General features: G+C 41.7%; 1 protein-coding gene across 3 annotated transcripts in view; it reads left to right on the top strand.

The window, feature by feature from the left end:
- samd11 (sterile alpha motif domain containing 11) overlaps positions 1 to 14827 on the top strand; it is a 63383-nt gene that overhangs the window by 33742 nt on the left and 14814 nt on the right. For 2 of the 3 annotated variants that reach the window (XM_079801980.1, XM_079801979.1), the window contains exons 5-6: positions 5633 to 5725; positions 9738 to 9893. In XM_079801980.1, coding sequence (XP_079658106.1) covers positions 5633 to 5725; positions 9738 to 9893 — 249 coding nt within the window. The remainder of the gene's footprint in view (positions 1 to 5632; positions 5726 to 9737; positions 9894 to 14827) is intronic. The other variant, XM_079801981.1, reaches the window with a different exon arrangement.

The raw sequence follows: 14827 nt of genomic DNA, 5'->3' as shown, positions 1-14827 counted from the left end.
GTACCACTTGAGTTAAAAATAGTATATTCCTAACAGTGAAACAAATTTTATGAAAGTTCAAGCTCTAAATTTTGATTGGATGAGCTACATTAGAAGCCGTGGTATGTGCTGAATCAATTTAACATCAATTGCGAAGTCACATGTTGCTCAACAACTGCGAACAACTCTATTTCTAGAGTCTAGTGACTAACAATCCCTTAATAACAAGGTTTTTTTTTTTCATCTAGACTTATTTGGGATCCATTCAACTCTGAATTTTCACATTTCTCCATGTTTTTTTCATCACTCTTACTCTTTAATGCAGACTGGCCTAATAAATGCTACCATCATATGGTGCGGCCATAATTATACTTTTATTTTTTTTACCTTTTCTATCTCTGTTGATTTTCTGCAGATTCTCTGTCTGCCTTTTCTGCATCTTCCTGCATTTTCCTCAACCACCTTTTGTCTCCCCGTCTTTATTTTTCCCTCAATTGCGGATTTTTTTTTGCCTTGTTCTGTTGTTTTCTCGTTCTCGTTCTCGTTCTCTTTCTCGTGATTTTGATCTCTCTCTTTTTTCTCTGCTCGTTTCCCTCTCTCATTTTCTGTCTTTCTCTCTTTCTGTCTGTCTCTCCCCTAAGGCTCTCAGTGGGGGAGCAGCAGTAGAGGGGGGGCGGTTCTGAATCCTCTGGGCTGGCGGAAGCGCCGTGCTGCTCCCCCCCCCCCCATAGCCAATCAATGCCATCCTTTCAGTTCTGGCCGAGCCCCGCAAACAGGGAGATCAATAAGTTATTAGCACCATTCTGTCAGCTGTAATGTGGAGATTGATTGGAGGTTGGGGCTCCGCCGCGCCGCCCGCCACTTCCCCTGCCTGATAAAGATGACAGATTAAGGGAATAAGAAAAGGGAATTAAGGAGTGTGGCCTGTCCAACTTGTCAGTAGCTGGAGAGAGACGGAAGGAGCAAAGGGAGAAGGAGGAGAAAACCAAGAGCCTCCCTCTCTCCCTCTCATTTATTCGTTTTTACTATTTCTCCATCCATCTAGTCTTCTCTTTTCTCCTCTCATCCCTTTATTGAAGTTCTGCCCTTGTTTTGGCCCAGCTCTGCACGGAGTTTAAAGGAGTCAGCAGCAGTGCTGGTGACAGGAGCCGTTCCGTGAGTTGGGTAACATGGCTGAGGCACGAGGTAGCTCCGAGCCTCACTGTTTGGTGTTAAATGTGAGCATCACAGCTTTAAGAGGCAACATTTAATTGGTATTAAAGGCTTTCCGCCTTAAAATCTCTGACCCTGAGGCAGACAGGCGCTGCTGAAACCCTGCCTCTCCCTTGAGCGTACTGAGAGACAGAGAGAGCGCAGTATTCTTGCTGCTGCTGTGGATTTTTGAAGCTCTTTGAAGCTGTTTTTTGCATTTCTTTTTTGAATGAGCACTACATTTCAGGGTTGAGAAGTATATAAAGTGTGAATAGCATATTTTTACTAAAAAGTTTGTATAAAACAACTAAGGTTTAATTTGAAAAATAGTGCACTAGCATACTATTAGTATTTCTACCTTTTGAGTAGTATGCTAATAATATGCTATTCCAAATTCATTTTAAAGCTATGTGTGAAAAAGCAAAAGAAATACTGTGATATCTCACAATGCAGTGCTCTCAACTTGACCTTCCGTTTCCAGTAAAAAAACAAATGGCCTTTTTGACTATATTATTTAATTTTAATATCAAAATTTTACCTAAAAGTGTGTTAAAATGCACAATTATCTTTTATTTTCTGATGCTGGATTAGATGTATAACCTAGTGGAGTAATGTGGAGAAATGTTCAAAATGTAAAATTTTTAATATGCATTATTTTTTATGTAATGCAGTGTATACAGCATAAAATACTATAAAGTAACCAGAAGTATATACACTTCACTATGCACTGAGTATGCTAGTATAAAGTATGTGACCCTGGACCACAAAACCAGTCATAATGGTCAATTTTTGAAATTGAGATTTAAAATACTGAGAAAATAGCCTTTAAAGTTGTCCAAATGAAGTACTTAGCAATGCATATTACGAATAATACATTTTTGATATATATACGGTAGGACATTTACAAAATATTTTCATGGAACATGATCTTTACTTAATATTTGTAAATATTACAAATAATGATTTTAGGCATTAAAGAAAAAATATTTTATAATTTTAACCCATACAAAGTATTGTTGGCTATTGTCACAAATATATCTGTGCGACTTGTGACTGATTTTGAGGTCCAGGGTCACATATACTAACACTAAGTATGCTAGTATTTCATTCCAAACATAGCTTGTGAGTAAAAATAGGAAAAAATAATAACACTCAACAGTTATTATTGTTCAACAGAGAACAATAAATAGACAGGAGCAGGAGAGGAGTGGGTGAATAGTTAACGTGGAGGTTTATAAGGAGAAAAGAAACTGAGAAGTTGCTGAGAAACTGAGTCAGTGTCGCTGCCCGCCTCCAGCTCCTCCTTGCAGAATAACGGCTTCCTCCTCACAGTCCTGAACTCTTTTCTTTTGTTGAGTGCATTACTTCAGCTAGAGACCAAAGTGCTAAGAGCAGACAGAGTGTGCGGTCCAGAGCCAGGTTTCCTCTCCGCCTGCGACGACGCCATGGGCACACTGCCCTGCTCAAAAACTTTCCCCCTCTCACTTACGAAAGCATTTCGTACTGCAAATCACTCTGTCCTGGAGTGTCAAATCACATCATGAGAATTTAAAGGTATTAAAGGTTGTGTTTAATCACTTGGGGGTGGGGGGTTGATTCCGGGGACAGAATGCTGTGTGAGTTTGAGCTGTGGATCTGAGTGACAGTTCAGGATCGTTGATTTCCAAGAGATGGAGATGGAGGTTGAGATGGAGAGGAACTGGACTCAGCCCAGGGCTTTGGGAGTCTTGGCAGGCAGGAGGTTGCCTGATAAGACGCAATGGAGCTTGGAGAACAGGCTGGGCTGGAGATAGCAGCACTAGGGTGGCTGAGCCCTGTGGGAAAGACACTGCTAAGAGATTAGGGTCAAAGAGAGACATACAAGGAGGAAGAGAGAACAGATCAACATAGCTGGGTCCGAAACCAAAGGGTCCTGTGGTTTGTAGAAGTGTTTACTTTATCTGAAGTTTTTGCACATTGCTTGCAGAAGAGACAGGAGCAGCCGATTGCTATGGTTTTACACTAATGCAGTGATCGTATCAGTTCTACGTGAAGATAGAGAGCGGAAAATAATTGAATAAGCCAAGGGAGATTCTTCACCTCAAAGGCCGACGAAGGGAGAAGTGGAGTGAGAGACAGACGGAGGGAGTGTTGTTGTTGTCTTTGGGTGGAGGTTAGGAGAGGATATGGGGGCCCATTAGAGAGGCCCCTTTTTCTCTTTGGAGTGGGATAGACAGCCTTCCCCCCCTGATGAGACGACATCAAACAGCGTCATTAGTAAAGCTCGCTCCCCACAAAGAATCCCAGACCGAGCTCTGCCACTCCAAAAGCCCTTTCAAGCGCAGGCTTGCTTTTCTTTCTCTCTCTGTGTCTCTCTCCAGCACTCTTATCTCAGACAGGGATGAACGCTTGGTGTCGAGAGGCAGGGGTGTGAGAGAGTAGTTTGTACTTTTGTGTCGGACATATATAGAGGTGCAGCCTCTCTCGGTTTTGTTGCCATGCAAGAATCTCCCCCTTCAGTCTTCTTTGATGTGTAGGGCTTTATTCATGGCTTATATGTAATGGTCATCTGTAATAATGGCTTCCTTTAAAGACCCTGTGAAATAAAAATGAGATTTTTGTGTTTTTTTTTTAGTTCATATCTGTTAGCTGTGAGGCTAATGCTACTAGCCTACTACACTCCGTAACTTTAAGAAAAGATTTACACATTTAACATTTTCAGACTTTCTCCTCTGGGAAAATGGAATGAAGGTCTTGATGATATCATCCTGCACTACACAGATTTTGGTCCAATCAAAGAATAGAATGAGAATGTTCCACCCCTAATAGAGTGCAACAGTGTCTGCCCACTTTTTCAGAGGCTTTGGTTCCAGAAGGATATATATGGGTATATATATGAGGTGGAGAATCTGGAGATAAAGTATATACATATATATATATATATATATATAAAGAGAGATTCTTCTCTCTTCTCACTATTGTGTGTGTGTGTGTATATATATATGAGATTCTTCACCTCATAGACCGACAAATATTTAAGTTGTTTGAGAGCGTAGGGAGACTCTGTTACATCATTTGCAGTGCTTCATAGGGGTAGGAAGTGCTAAAGAGGTTTTTTTTTTTTTTTTTTTCAATTTGCATGATTCCATTCTCTGATTGGTGGAGATTTCTTGCAAAGAAATGGCTTCATCAAACGTATACCATTGATTAACAACATTGTAGCTCACAGGTCTTTACAGGTTTATAAGGTCCCCAATGGATACAATTAATAGGATATTAACTGACTGCAACTGACTAGAAAGTAACAAATCATATTTGTTATTTAAAAAGACAATATGTTGCATTCAAGTTTTCTGTTTCAATAGCAAATACGTCAGCATAAGAAATAAACTGCGCTTGTCGAGCAATATTATGAGGTCTTTAAAATTATGCACCCAGAGGGCACCATAAATGTTTTAAAAAAACTTTTTATGATATCTATAGACAATAAAACACAATAAATGCAATAAAAGTTCAAATACAAGCAACATTTATAATCCATTTTGCCTCAATTTATTGCACGATCCTATTAGATAAAGAATCAGACAGCAACAAAAGACAAAAGGAAGAGCATAACTCTGTGGCTTTGACTTTTTTACTTCATGTGGCGCATGAGGGCAGAGTGAGAGAGGGAGAGGAGAGTGCAATGACAAACGGTCTCTTCCTTCCTGCCTGCATGCACCACCATGCTCTCAGCAGCACCCCTCCCAGCATGATTAGCAGGATATTGATTTGAGATGTGTTTGGGGGGAGGATGGTGCTGTAATCGTACACTAGACACCAGCGGCTCACTAGAGAGCTGCATTAGGCTAGTGCAGACAGCCTCCACTTTTCTAGAGAGAGAGAGAGAGAGAGAGAGAGAAAGAGCAAAGGGGGAGGGATAAAAAGAGTGATAGAAAGGAAGGAAGAGATTAGCAAAAGGTGTGAGCTCTATATTCACTGAAAACAGAGTGAGAGCGAGTGAAAAAAGCAAAAAGGCATAATAGCGCGACAACAGGAGTTTGATAGAAGCCAAGACCGCTTACTTTTTTCCATTTTTTTCTCTCTCGCTCATCTTGTCATTGCTTGTCATTTTACTCCGTATTAGGCTGGTGTGAAGACCAAGAGCGTTGTATGCACAGATCGAGAGATAGAAAGATAGTCAAGACAAGAAACAACGGTAGAGAGCGAGGGTGAGTGCAAAAGAGAGGGAGCGTGTTTGTTCGAGATAGGAGAAAGAGAGAGAGCGGGCAAAAGAATCTCTCGTTTGGCTGAGTAAGAACCAGATCTGTCATTCACGCTGGCGCAGGGCCCTCTCATCTCTTCGTATCTTTAGTCGCTCTCACAGCTCCATCATGTATGCAGGTACAGAGCCAGGCGGTGGGCTGCATGCCGAGGGGTTTAGGGGCCATCTGACCGCATCTGAACCCCCCTAACCTCTTTCTCTATCTTTTTTTCCCCACAGATGACATTCTAGGCAAGAGGAGAGCCTATTCCCCTAACAGCAGCAGCGAGTGCCCATCTGACAGCAAGAAGTCCCGCAGCGTGTCACCTAAAGGTAGGGGCCCCTCTCGTGCATGTGTGTGTATGTGCGTGTGTGTGCTGAAGATGAAAATGCGCTACAATCAGAGCTGTTTAACCTTAGTGCGTAAGATGGAGTAGGTGGGAATAGATGGGGCGAGATTGAGCGAGAGTGGAGAGAAGGGGTGGACAGATAGTAAGAGGAGGGAGGAGAGAACAATGCTCAGTGGAAGACAGACATCTCCTCCCCCATCCTGTTAACTTTAGCGTACACTCTGTGTGGCGGTTTCACAAGTGCAGCTTTGCTAATTCATATGATATATATATATATATATATATATATATATATATATATATATATATATATATATATATATATATATATATATATATATATATATATATATATATATATATATATATATATATATATATATATATATATATATATATATATATATATGTAGTTTGATTCCGAAAAGTTTAGTGAAACGTTCATTGTAAATTGAGAAATTAACATAAATCTAAATGTCTCTGCACCTCAATGGAAGAATGAAATGTCTGTACAAAGAGTCACATGATTAGTGTCACAGTTAGTAATTGATTAGTGACCTAAAATACCTGAAATATTGATTAATGTTTAGAATATTGATTTCTTTATTGTAAATTCTAAAACTTTTAAAATGTATTCTCAGATTTAAATTAGATTTTGAATCCCAAGATTGTCTGTGTTCTCAGACTTTCAGAAATTTATAACAGAATCTAGACGAATTCTCTCTTTTTATTTTTATTTCCTGCCCTTCTAACTAACACACCTCCACGCTTTTGTGCTGACGCTCAGAAAGGGAGATTTTTTTTTGTGTTGAGCGGGTGTTGTAGGAGTTGAAAATCAATAAAGTAAGAGTGTTGCTGAAGCTGGATTCGCTGTTTTGCATGATTGTGTGCTGGATCACAGAGGCTCTGGACACACTCACCTTCGCCTACAGCTGCTAAAAGAGTCTCTTGTGGCCATAGGGTCAAGGCAGCAGGGATCTAGATCTAGTAGAGGCGACTGGGATGAGTTCTGTATGAACTGTGTGGTCTGATTACTGATGGTGCTTGCAGAGAGAAAAAAAATGAGGAAAACATGATCTGATTTGAAGTTGAGACACTCTGCTGAAAATCAGGTTATTGTTGCAGTCAGTGAGACTCTCTATTTCAGGATGGGCAGCTTCAGTCCTGGAGGGCCAGAGTTTAGCTCTAACCCTAATCAAACACACCTGAACAAGCTAATCAGTGTCTTCAGGATTACTAGAAAGCTACTTTATCAGGGTTGGAGGTAAACTCTGCAGGACAGTGGACCTCCAGGAACAAAGTTGCCCATCCCTTCTCGATTGTAACACATGCTCTCTCAGGTTCTTCTTTCGGGTGGAACATTCTACATGCATGTCCCACATTCATACTGACAACAACCGTCATGACTCAACTAAGTGTTAAAGAAAGCTCAAATCCAAGAAGTCCAGTTTAGGATTATTCTAATATGTTTTAAAGGTAGTCTGTTGGAGAGAAAAAGAGCACGTGAGGGACACAGTAAGGAGGATTGGGTGCTCATGCTAGGGAAAGAAATTGTGGTTCATTTTTTTTCCTTTAATGAATATGTGTTTTAGTTTGTGCGATAAGCCCATGGTTTTGAGGTACTGAGTTTTTGGACATCTTTTGTAAATGTAATGTCACCATCTAAAATTTAGCTCAAAATTAATATCTTCATGCTAACATTTAAATCTTAATATTTAGCTAAAATGCAAATTGGTGATGCTCCTGGGTATTGTCAATCAGCTGAGCTAATGAGGTGAAACAGCGTAACAGGCATGCAGCAGAAACATCAGGCAGACTCAGTGACACCAAGTCATATATAATCAAGCATCTAGCAGCAAGAGATGAGCAGGCAGTGATCTTGATCTGTTCCTCAGACCAGAGAGGTGACCAGACCTCAAATGAGGTGCAAATCTACATAGCATTATTGTAACATATTTTTATATTACAAGTTTTTATTTTTTTCCCTTCTAAATACTGTATATAAGAAATAAGATGTCATTCTGCAAATCCAATTTTACCTTTGGTTACCCGCTCCTTTAGTTTCAACTTTGGTTTGCTCACTGGTGGTATTTCTTACCAAGTGTGACACAGTATTTTGGGCCAGTGAGATTTTACTGTGGGCAGAGTTAACCAGTATGTCCAAACTCATTTGTGGTGCATATAACCTGGAATATTTTCCCACTTTGTGTGACACCTGGTTAGGACACCGTGTTTTTGGTAATCTTGTAGCTATATTGATATATTTTAAAAGTGGTATACAAATAACTCTCATGTAGGTTAGATATGCTACTATATGCTATCTAAAACAACTCTCATAAAAGTGATATATTCTGAAATACAACTAATAATTGTCATTCATTATTAAATTAAATATAATTTCAGTATTCTAATAATATAGTTTCACAAAACTGCATCTAGTATGTGACATCTGTATATTTGTGTCGCAACACATCCACAACCAATAATCAGTGTTCTGAGATCTCTTGTGTTTAGACAGTGTTGTATTTTGAGGCATTGCCTGCTCACTCATCAGTGTGTAGCCAATCAGCGTGGCTGCTGCATTGAGAATGATAAATGGGTGTTATGTGTGTTTTAGTCCTGTGAATTACAGTTGGCTTGCGTCGGTCACCCGCTGTGGATTAGCATGGCTTTGGAATGCCGCTGATCTAATGTCTTGTGTCTGCGTGTCTGTGATCTATCACCACACCCAAACAACATAGCAATGTGTATGCCTTTGTGTGCACATGTGTGTGTAGTTTGAGAGCATAGCAGCTGCTGTTGTCTAAGATCCAACCTTACACACACACACACACACACACACACACACACACACACACACACACACACACACACACACACACACACACACACACACACACACACACACACACACAGCTGGAGGGTAGCACTGATCTCAGTGCAGCAGGTAATGACTAAAGCAGACAGAAAAGCTGGAAAGGCAGGACTTAACACAAACTGTTCAATGACACAGACCACTTTTTTCACCTCAGATCCAGATCATCATGTCTCATGTTATGTGTGCCTTTCATTAATTGAATTACATTTTTATTTATTTATTGAGAATGCCATATTCAGCATATATATATTTAGCATTATTCTACATGGATGTATTAAATTGATAAAAAGTGTTAGTAAGAACTTTTATAATGTTACAAATGATATAAGTCTTGTCTTGACTATCTTAGCCATTAATCTTTCAGCTTTGGCATTACAGGAATACATTACATTTTAAAATATATTCGGACAGAAAAGAGTTATTTTAAGTTGTAATCATATTTAATAGTATTACTGTTTTTATTGTACAGTATATATACACATTTTTTTCTTACTCAGAAATTCTTAAAATTTCTCTCTCTCTCTCTCACACACACACACACACACACACACACACACACACACACACACACACACACACACACACACACACACACACACACACACACACACACACACACACACACACACACACACACACACACACACACACACACACACACACACACACACACACACACACACACACACACACACACACACACACACACACACACACACACACACACACACACACACCAGAACTGTTCATACTCACAATGCCTCAAAACATCATCCACATGAGCACGCTCACACACACACACCTGAAGCCTCTCGGGTGGATTATCTGGCGCTTGGCAGAACATACTCCCCCCAATCTCTTGCGTTGGGCCGCACTGCTTCTGTTCGCCTGCCCGGGGCCAAGCTCCAGTTTCAATGAGGAGGGTAAAATATCCCCCCTTCCTCCTCCCCGTCTCTCCCCTAAGAGTCTCTCCCCATGCACTGGCTTGAGTTACTGCCGCCCAGCGTCCCGAGGAGAACCACACATAGCTTCTCCTTCACTCAAACATTCAAACATCTCACATACGATCACGCAGTTTGGGACAGCTGATTAAATGTAGCTTCTTTTCATCCCACAGAGAACTCTCACACACCTGCGCTGGAGCCGGGCAGTCACATGACCCCCGAGGAGCACTACAGGCGCATGATGTCAGCTCTGAACGAGCATGGCTCTTATGAGGAGCAGCAGCAGCGCCTGTATCAGCTGGCGAACAACATGGGCATCCCGAGTCACGGTGAGTGTGCGTCACCTGTGTATGTGTGTGTGAGCTTGTGTCTGTATCCGCTCTAATTACCCATGTAGTCTTATTCCTGGATGCCACACAAACAGCTAGAGCTTGACTGCGGAGATTACTGACAATTCTATTTGCGGTCTCAGCCCACCCAACGGTAGGATGTCAGAGTGGGTGATCTGTGACTACTGCCACACACAGTAGTAAATAACACTGCCATTGGGCCCTGAGGTCGACTGGATCGATTTGGCCCTTTGATTGGCTGCGAGCCAACCCTCTAAATTACTAACACCATGAAAATGGCTCCTTTGCTCTCTTTTTTTTCCTCATGCCTTTTCAAATTTACGATCACTGACGAGGTAGGTACCAGGGTTAACGGATGTGGATTTGTAAGATTTGTAAACCGAAATTTAGTGAGCATCATTTTGTTTTATTTGTTTGGTTACATCTTAACTGCGCTTTAGAGCCTTGTTGACGTTTTCTCTGAGAAACCGTTAATTGCCTCCAGCTTTTATGACCTTTTTTTCGGTTGCATAAATTTAATCAATCTCACATTCTTGCTAAATCTGAGAGCATACGACTTTAAATTTTATTTGATCAGTAATGATTCTTAATTACTGCTTGCAAATCCAAAGGGGGAAAATGCTATAAAGGATTTAATTGCCCCTCTCATACATCTGTAAGAAATTAGTGCCACTGTATGTGCCGTTAGTGTCTGGGATTTTATGACAGAGGTGCTGCGCTCTCCTGTCACCTCCACCTAAAAGTTCCTCTGTTTTTCTACCGTCACATTGAGGCATGTTGTGGACAAATGTACACACAATTCCCTTTCCGATTCTGTCAATTCTTCTCTCCTTGCTTTCACTGTCTGAGCTCAGCCTCCTTCTGCTCTCCATCTCTACTCCTCTCATCCACCGCAACCACCTAAAAAGGTGTGGTTATTTGTAGAAAGGAATCTGAATCCGAGAAGAAAAGGCAGGGCGTTTACCCGTCTGGGAAATCCAGCGAGAGAAAGCAGCCGGTGATTTGCGGGGTCACCGTCGGTCCCTCCCCTTGATTTCTGGAAATATGTCAGGTGTATGGTTTCATAATGGTTGCCATTGAAAACAGACTCACCAGGCCAATATGCTGTTCCTCCCCTGAGGAATGCGAGCGTGCTGGCTTGCCCCTGCATGCTGAGCTCATAAGCCTATGATAAGGCCGTGCCAGTCAACCACTGCCAACACGCCTGGCTGCCAAGACTTTGATGAGCGAGATACCCATTCTCACCTTTTCACCTAATGGTCTACTGTATACATCTATGATGTTTCTTCTATTCGTTCACCCAAAATGTAAATTATGTCATCATTTACTCACCCACATCTTGTTCCAGATCTGTATGACTTGTATGTTGAAAAATACTGTGTGTGTACCATAGGCTGCAAAAAAATATGGACATAGTGTCCGTGACGTCACCCATAGGATTCTGAAGAGCAAAGTTTTGAAGCGTAAAGTAGGGTCGAGCTGGCCATTGCCATCTTGGCAGCGCATCATCTCGTGTCACTCCCGGATAACTGAAAATGGGCAAAGAGGCGGGACGTGGGTGGAGCTGAGGTGACGCGATGATTAACAGACAGCAGATAAATGGCTATCCACCTGTCACTCAAAGTGGCCACGCCCTTAATTATGCAGAACTTTAAGGCTTTATATAATGTAAACGAATGAGTTATAAAAAAATAAAAATAAAAACCCTCTCACAGTTGTCATGAAGGGCAAAATTAGCCGTATGGACCAAAAACAAAATTTGTACCAGGCTGTAAACATGTTTTTTTCTGTTGTAAAGTTGGGCATTTGAACATGGGGCTCAATGAGATTCTGCTCCCTTCTGGAGCCTGTCCCTAGTGGCCAGTCGATGAATTGCAGTTTAAGTCACTTCCGTATTGGCTTCAAGAGAAACTGCAGGATGTTGCCGCTTGGTGTGTACTGATAATTTTTTTCATGCCGTTACAATGAACAGGGTCTGAGGTTTGAAAGTTTCAAAAAGAACCTTAAAACTATCATTCAAGTACTTCAAGGCAAAAATGTAAGTTGTTTGCGTGGTTGAGCTTCGGGTGACCTAAGTTTGAGTCCCGGCTCGTAGACCTTTACCAATCCCGTCTCCCCTCTTTCCCACTTTGTTTCTTTGTCTTTACTATACTATCCTATGCCAAATGCCAAAAGAAATGTACATCATTGTTCACTGAAAATATTGACAATATTCGATTCTGATACCGAAATCTATATCAATATTTCTTTTTAACGAATCAGCTGATTCACAAATCAAACTCATTGACTCAGTCTGGTCACAGCTGTTAACAGCTCACTGGAGAGGAAGATTATCAGTAAATATTAACTTCATTTTTAGTGTATTTCTTAGTTGTATGGCTTAAAAAATGTATATATTGCACAAGTCATGTGGACCACTATTATGATGGTTTTATGGTGCATTTGCGTCCTTTTTTTAAGTCAAAATAATATATTTTTTAACTGCACTCCCAATTTATTACAGTCCTTTATTACCTTTTTTGTAATACAGGGTTGGAAGTACACAAAGGTGAATCAATTATTTTTTTTATTATTTTAAGCTTTATATGTTTTCAACCTTCAATAATTTTTTAATGTTTAGATTTACACTTGTTGTGACAAATTTGGTTCTTCTAGCTGGCTGGCTGTCCCAAACATTCCCTTCCCACTCCTTCATATTTTACTTGTTTTCCCCCCTTTGTCCTCAGGTCGCTTTTAATTTATGTTCTTGTTTTTTTTGTTTTTTTTTCAGCGCCATAGCTCACACAGAGCTGCTTTTGACTTTTCGGGAGTGAGTTTTCAGAGAAACCTCTCTGGCGCAGGGAAGCGTCAACCCCAGCTGTGTTTCGATGTGTTTTCTCCTCTCTTCTTCACCTCCACGTGCCTCCATCTCCCTGCTCTCTCATTTGAGATGCCTTCCTTCTATCTGGCTCCTTTCCTTTCTTCATATCTCTGCACCTTCCTTATGGCTCCGTCTTTATACCCCTCCACTCACCTCACCCCCTCGTGTGTGCCTCTGAAGTGTGTCGTGAACTGTTGATGCAGTGCTGGGTTCTATACAGTAGGCTCCAAAGACCCCTTGACATAGGCAGAGAGTAGGGCCAGGCCCTTCTGACCATTCCCCCCCAGACAAACGCACACACTCCCCAAGAACTCTCTACACACAGCCCTGCTTTTATATTCTCTCTTTCTTTTCTCCCTCGTTCTTTCTCGCCTGGATCCCCGCAGAGCATCCTTTCATGTGTTTGAAGTGGAGGCCCTGAAATGAAAGGCAGTGAAGGAGGCACGGATAGGTTTGTTTGTGTGTGTGTGTGTGTGTGTGTGTGTGTGTGTGTGTGTGTGTGTGTGTGTGTGTGTGTGTGTGTGTGTGTGTGTGTGTGTGTGTGTGTGTGTGTGTGTGTGTGTGTGTGTGTGTGTGTGTGTGTGTGTGTGTGTGTGTGTGTGTGTGTGTGTGGGGGGGGGGGTTGTATACGGATACGGTGTTGTGCACCTTTAGCTTTGGCTATGATGAGGTTGCTATAGGTACTCACTTTGGTCATTCAAATTGATGGGGCCCATGTTCGGATTTTGAGGTGGATTTTGAATGCAAAATATCTTTTTGATAATTAAGCTTGATTATATCTGTTTTTCTTTTAATATATATATTATATACACTTTTTATACACACACACTGCCATTGGAAAGTTTGAGGTCAGTAAGAGAAAGTAAGCCGCATGGGCGGCTCTCAGTTGCCTTTGGATCTGTCGTCCCCCTGAAAGAATTCCGGATGAGTGCTGTGTCTGTCAGCTGCTCCTGGCAATACAGAAGCTCTCAGAGCTTGCTAGTGCTTTGCCACAGGAGCTCTGCGTGTACGTGGTGCAGAGGAAACCAGATCGCGATAGGTAAAGATTCCACAGTAACACTGACTCAGATGATGCAAATTTGGGGTGTGACAGAGGACGCAGAGTGAATGTGGGTGGGAGATGGTTGCATGGGTGTCAGGATGTCACTGTTTGGATGAGTGGTGTGCTTGTACATGCAGCTCCTGGTGACCCTGTGCTAACTCTGTTGCAGGTTAAAGGGAATAATTCATTGCTGGGCAACCGGGGAAAGGGGCTTCAGAGCAACTTTGATTTTTAGTGGATTTTGGGGCTGTTTTACCATGCTGGAAAGCTGATAGGTGTGCATTGGAACATGGTTGCAGCAGCAGCTGGTTATTAGAAGGTTTGTTGCCAGAGATGGTCTAAGAGCATCAATGATGTGCAGGGAACCAGCTACCATTTTCCAAAACACATCTACATGCCAGATTTTTCCAGCTGGTAATAATGTGTGTGGACAGACTACTAATTATTTTGGTCATCTGGAATGAGTGTGTGACCAAATGACAGGCGTTGCTGCTTTTCCTTGAAAGTAGATTCTTCTGGGGGTTTTTTTTCATTCTCTTTTATTCCCTCTCACGGGCTGTTAGAGGTTTGTCCGCTGTCAGTCTGAGCCCCCGCGGGGCAGTGCAATAAACAGATCAATACAACGGGCCTGTGCACATTAATATCTGTCGTGGTGCCTCCGACCCGATCACTCAGGCCCACACGCCAGCCTCGGAAATGGCCGCCAGCTCCCGGGGGAACCGTCTAATTAAAAAAGGGCCAGAGGAGAGAGGGAGCGAGAGATGAGAGCGAGGGAGAGGAAGAGAGGGAGGCATGCAGGATGGATTTTCTATTTAACACTCTTTCATTAGAGAGTGCGCTTCCTGTTGTGACCCTGTTAGTTTGGTAATGTTGGGAGATGGGTCTGGGATGGTCCAACATTACGGATTCAGGAGGGAGGACAGCAGCTCAATTACATTTCAGTCATGTTATCTCAAACAGTTTGCGTCATAATTATTCATATGTAGTTGTTTATTTATTTTATTGACTTTT

The sequence above is a fragment of the Gobio gobio genome, assembly GCF_949357685.1.
Source record: "Gobio gobio genome assembly, chromosome: 21".
NCBI lineage: Eukaryota > Metazoa > Chordata > Actinopteri > Cypriniformes > Gobionidae > Gobio > Gobio gobio.
This window is presented reverse-complemented; position numbering and strand designations above follow the sequence as displayed.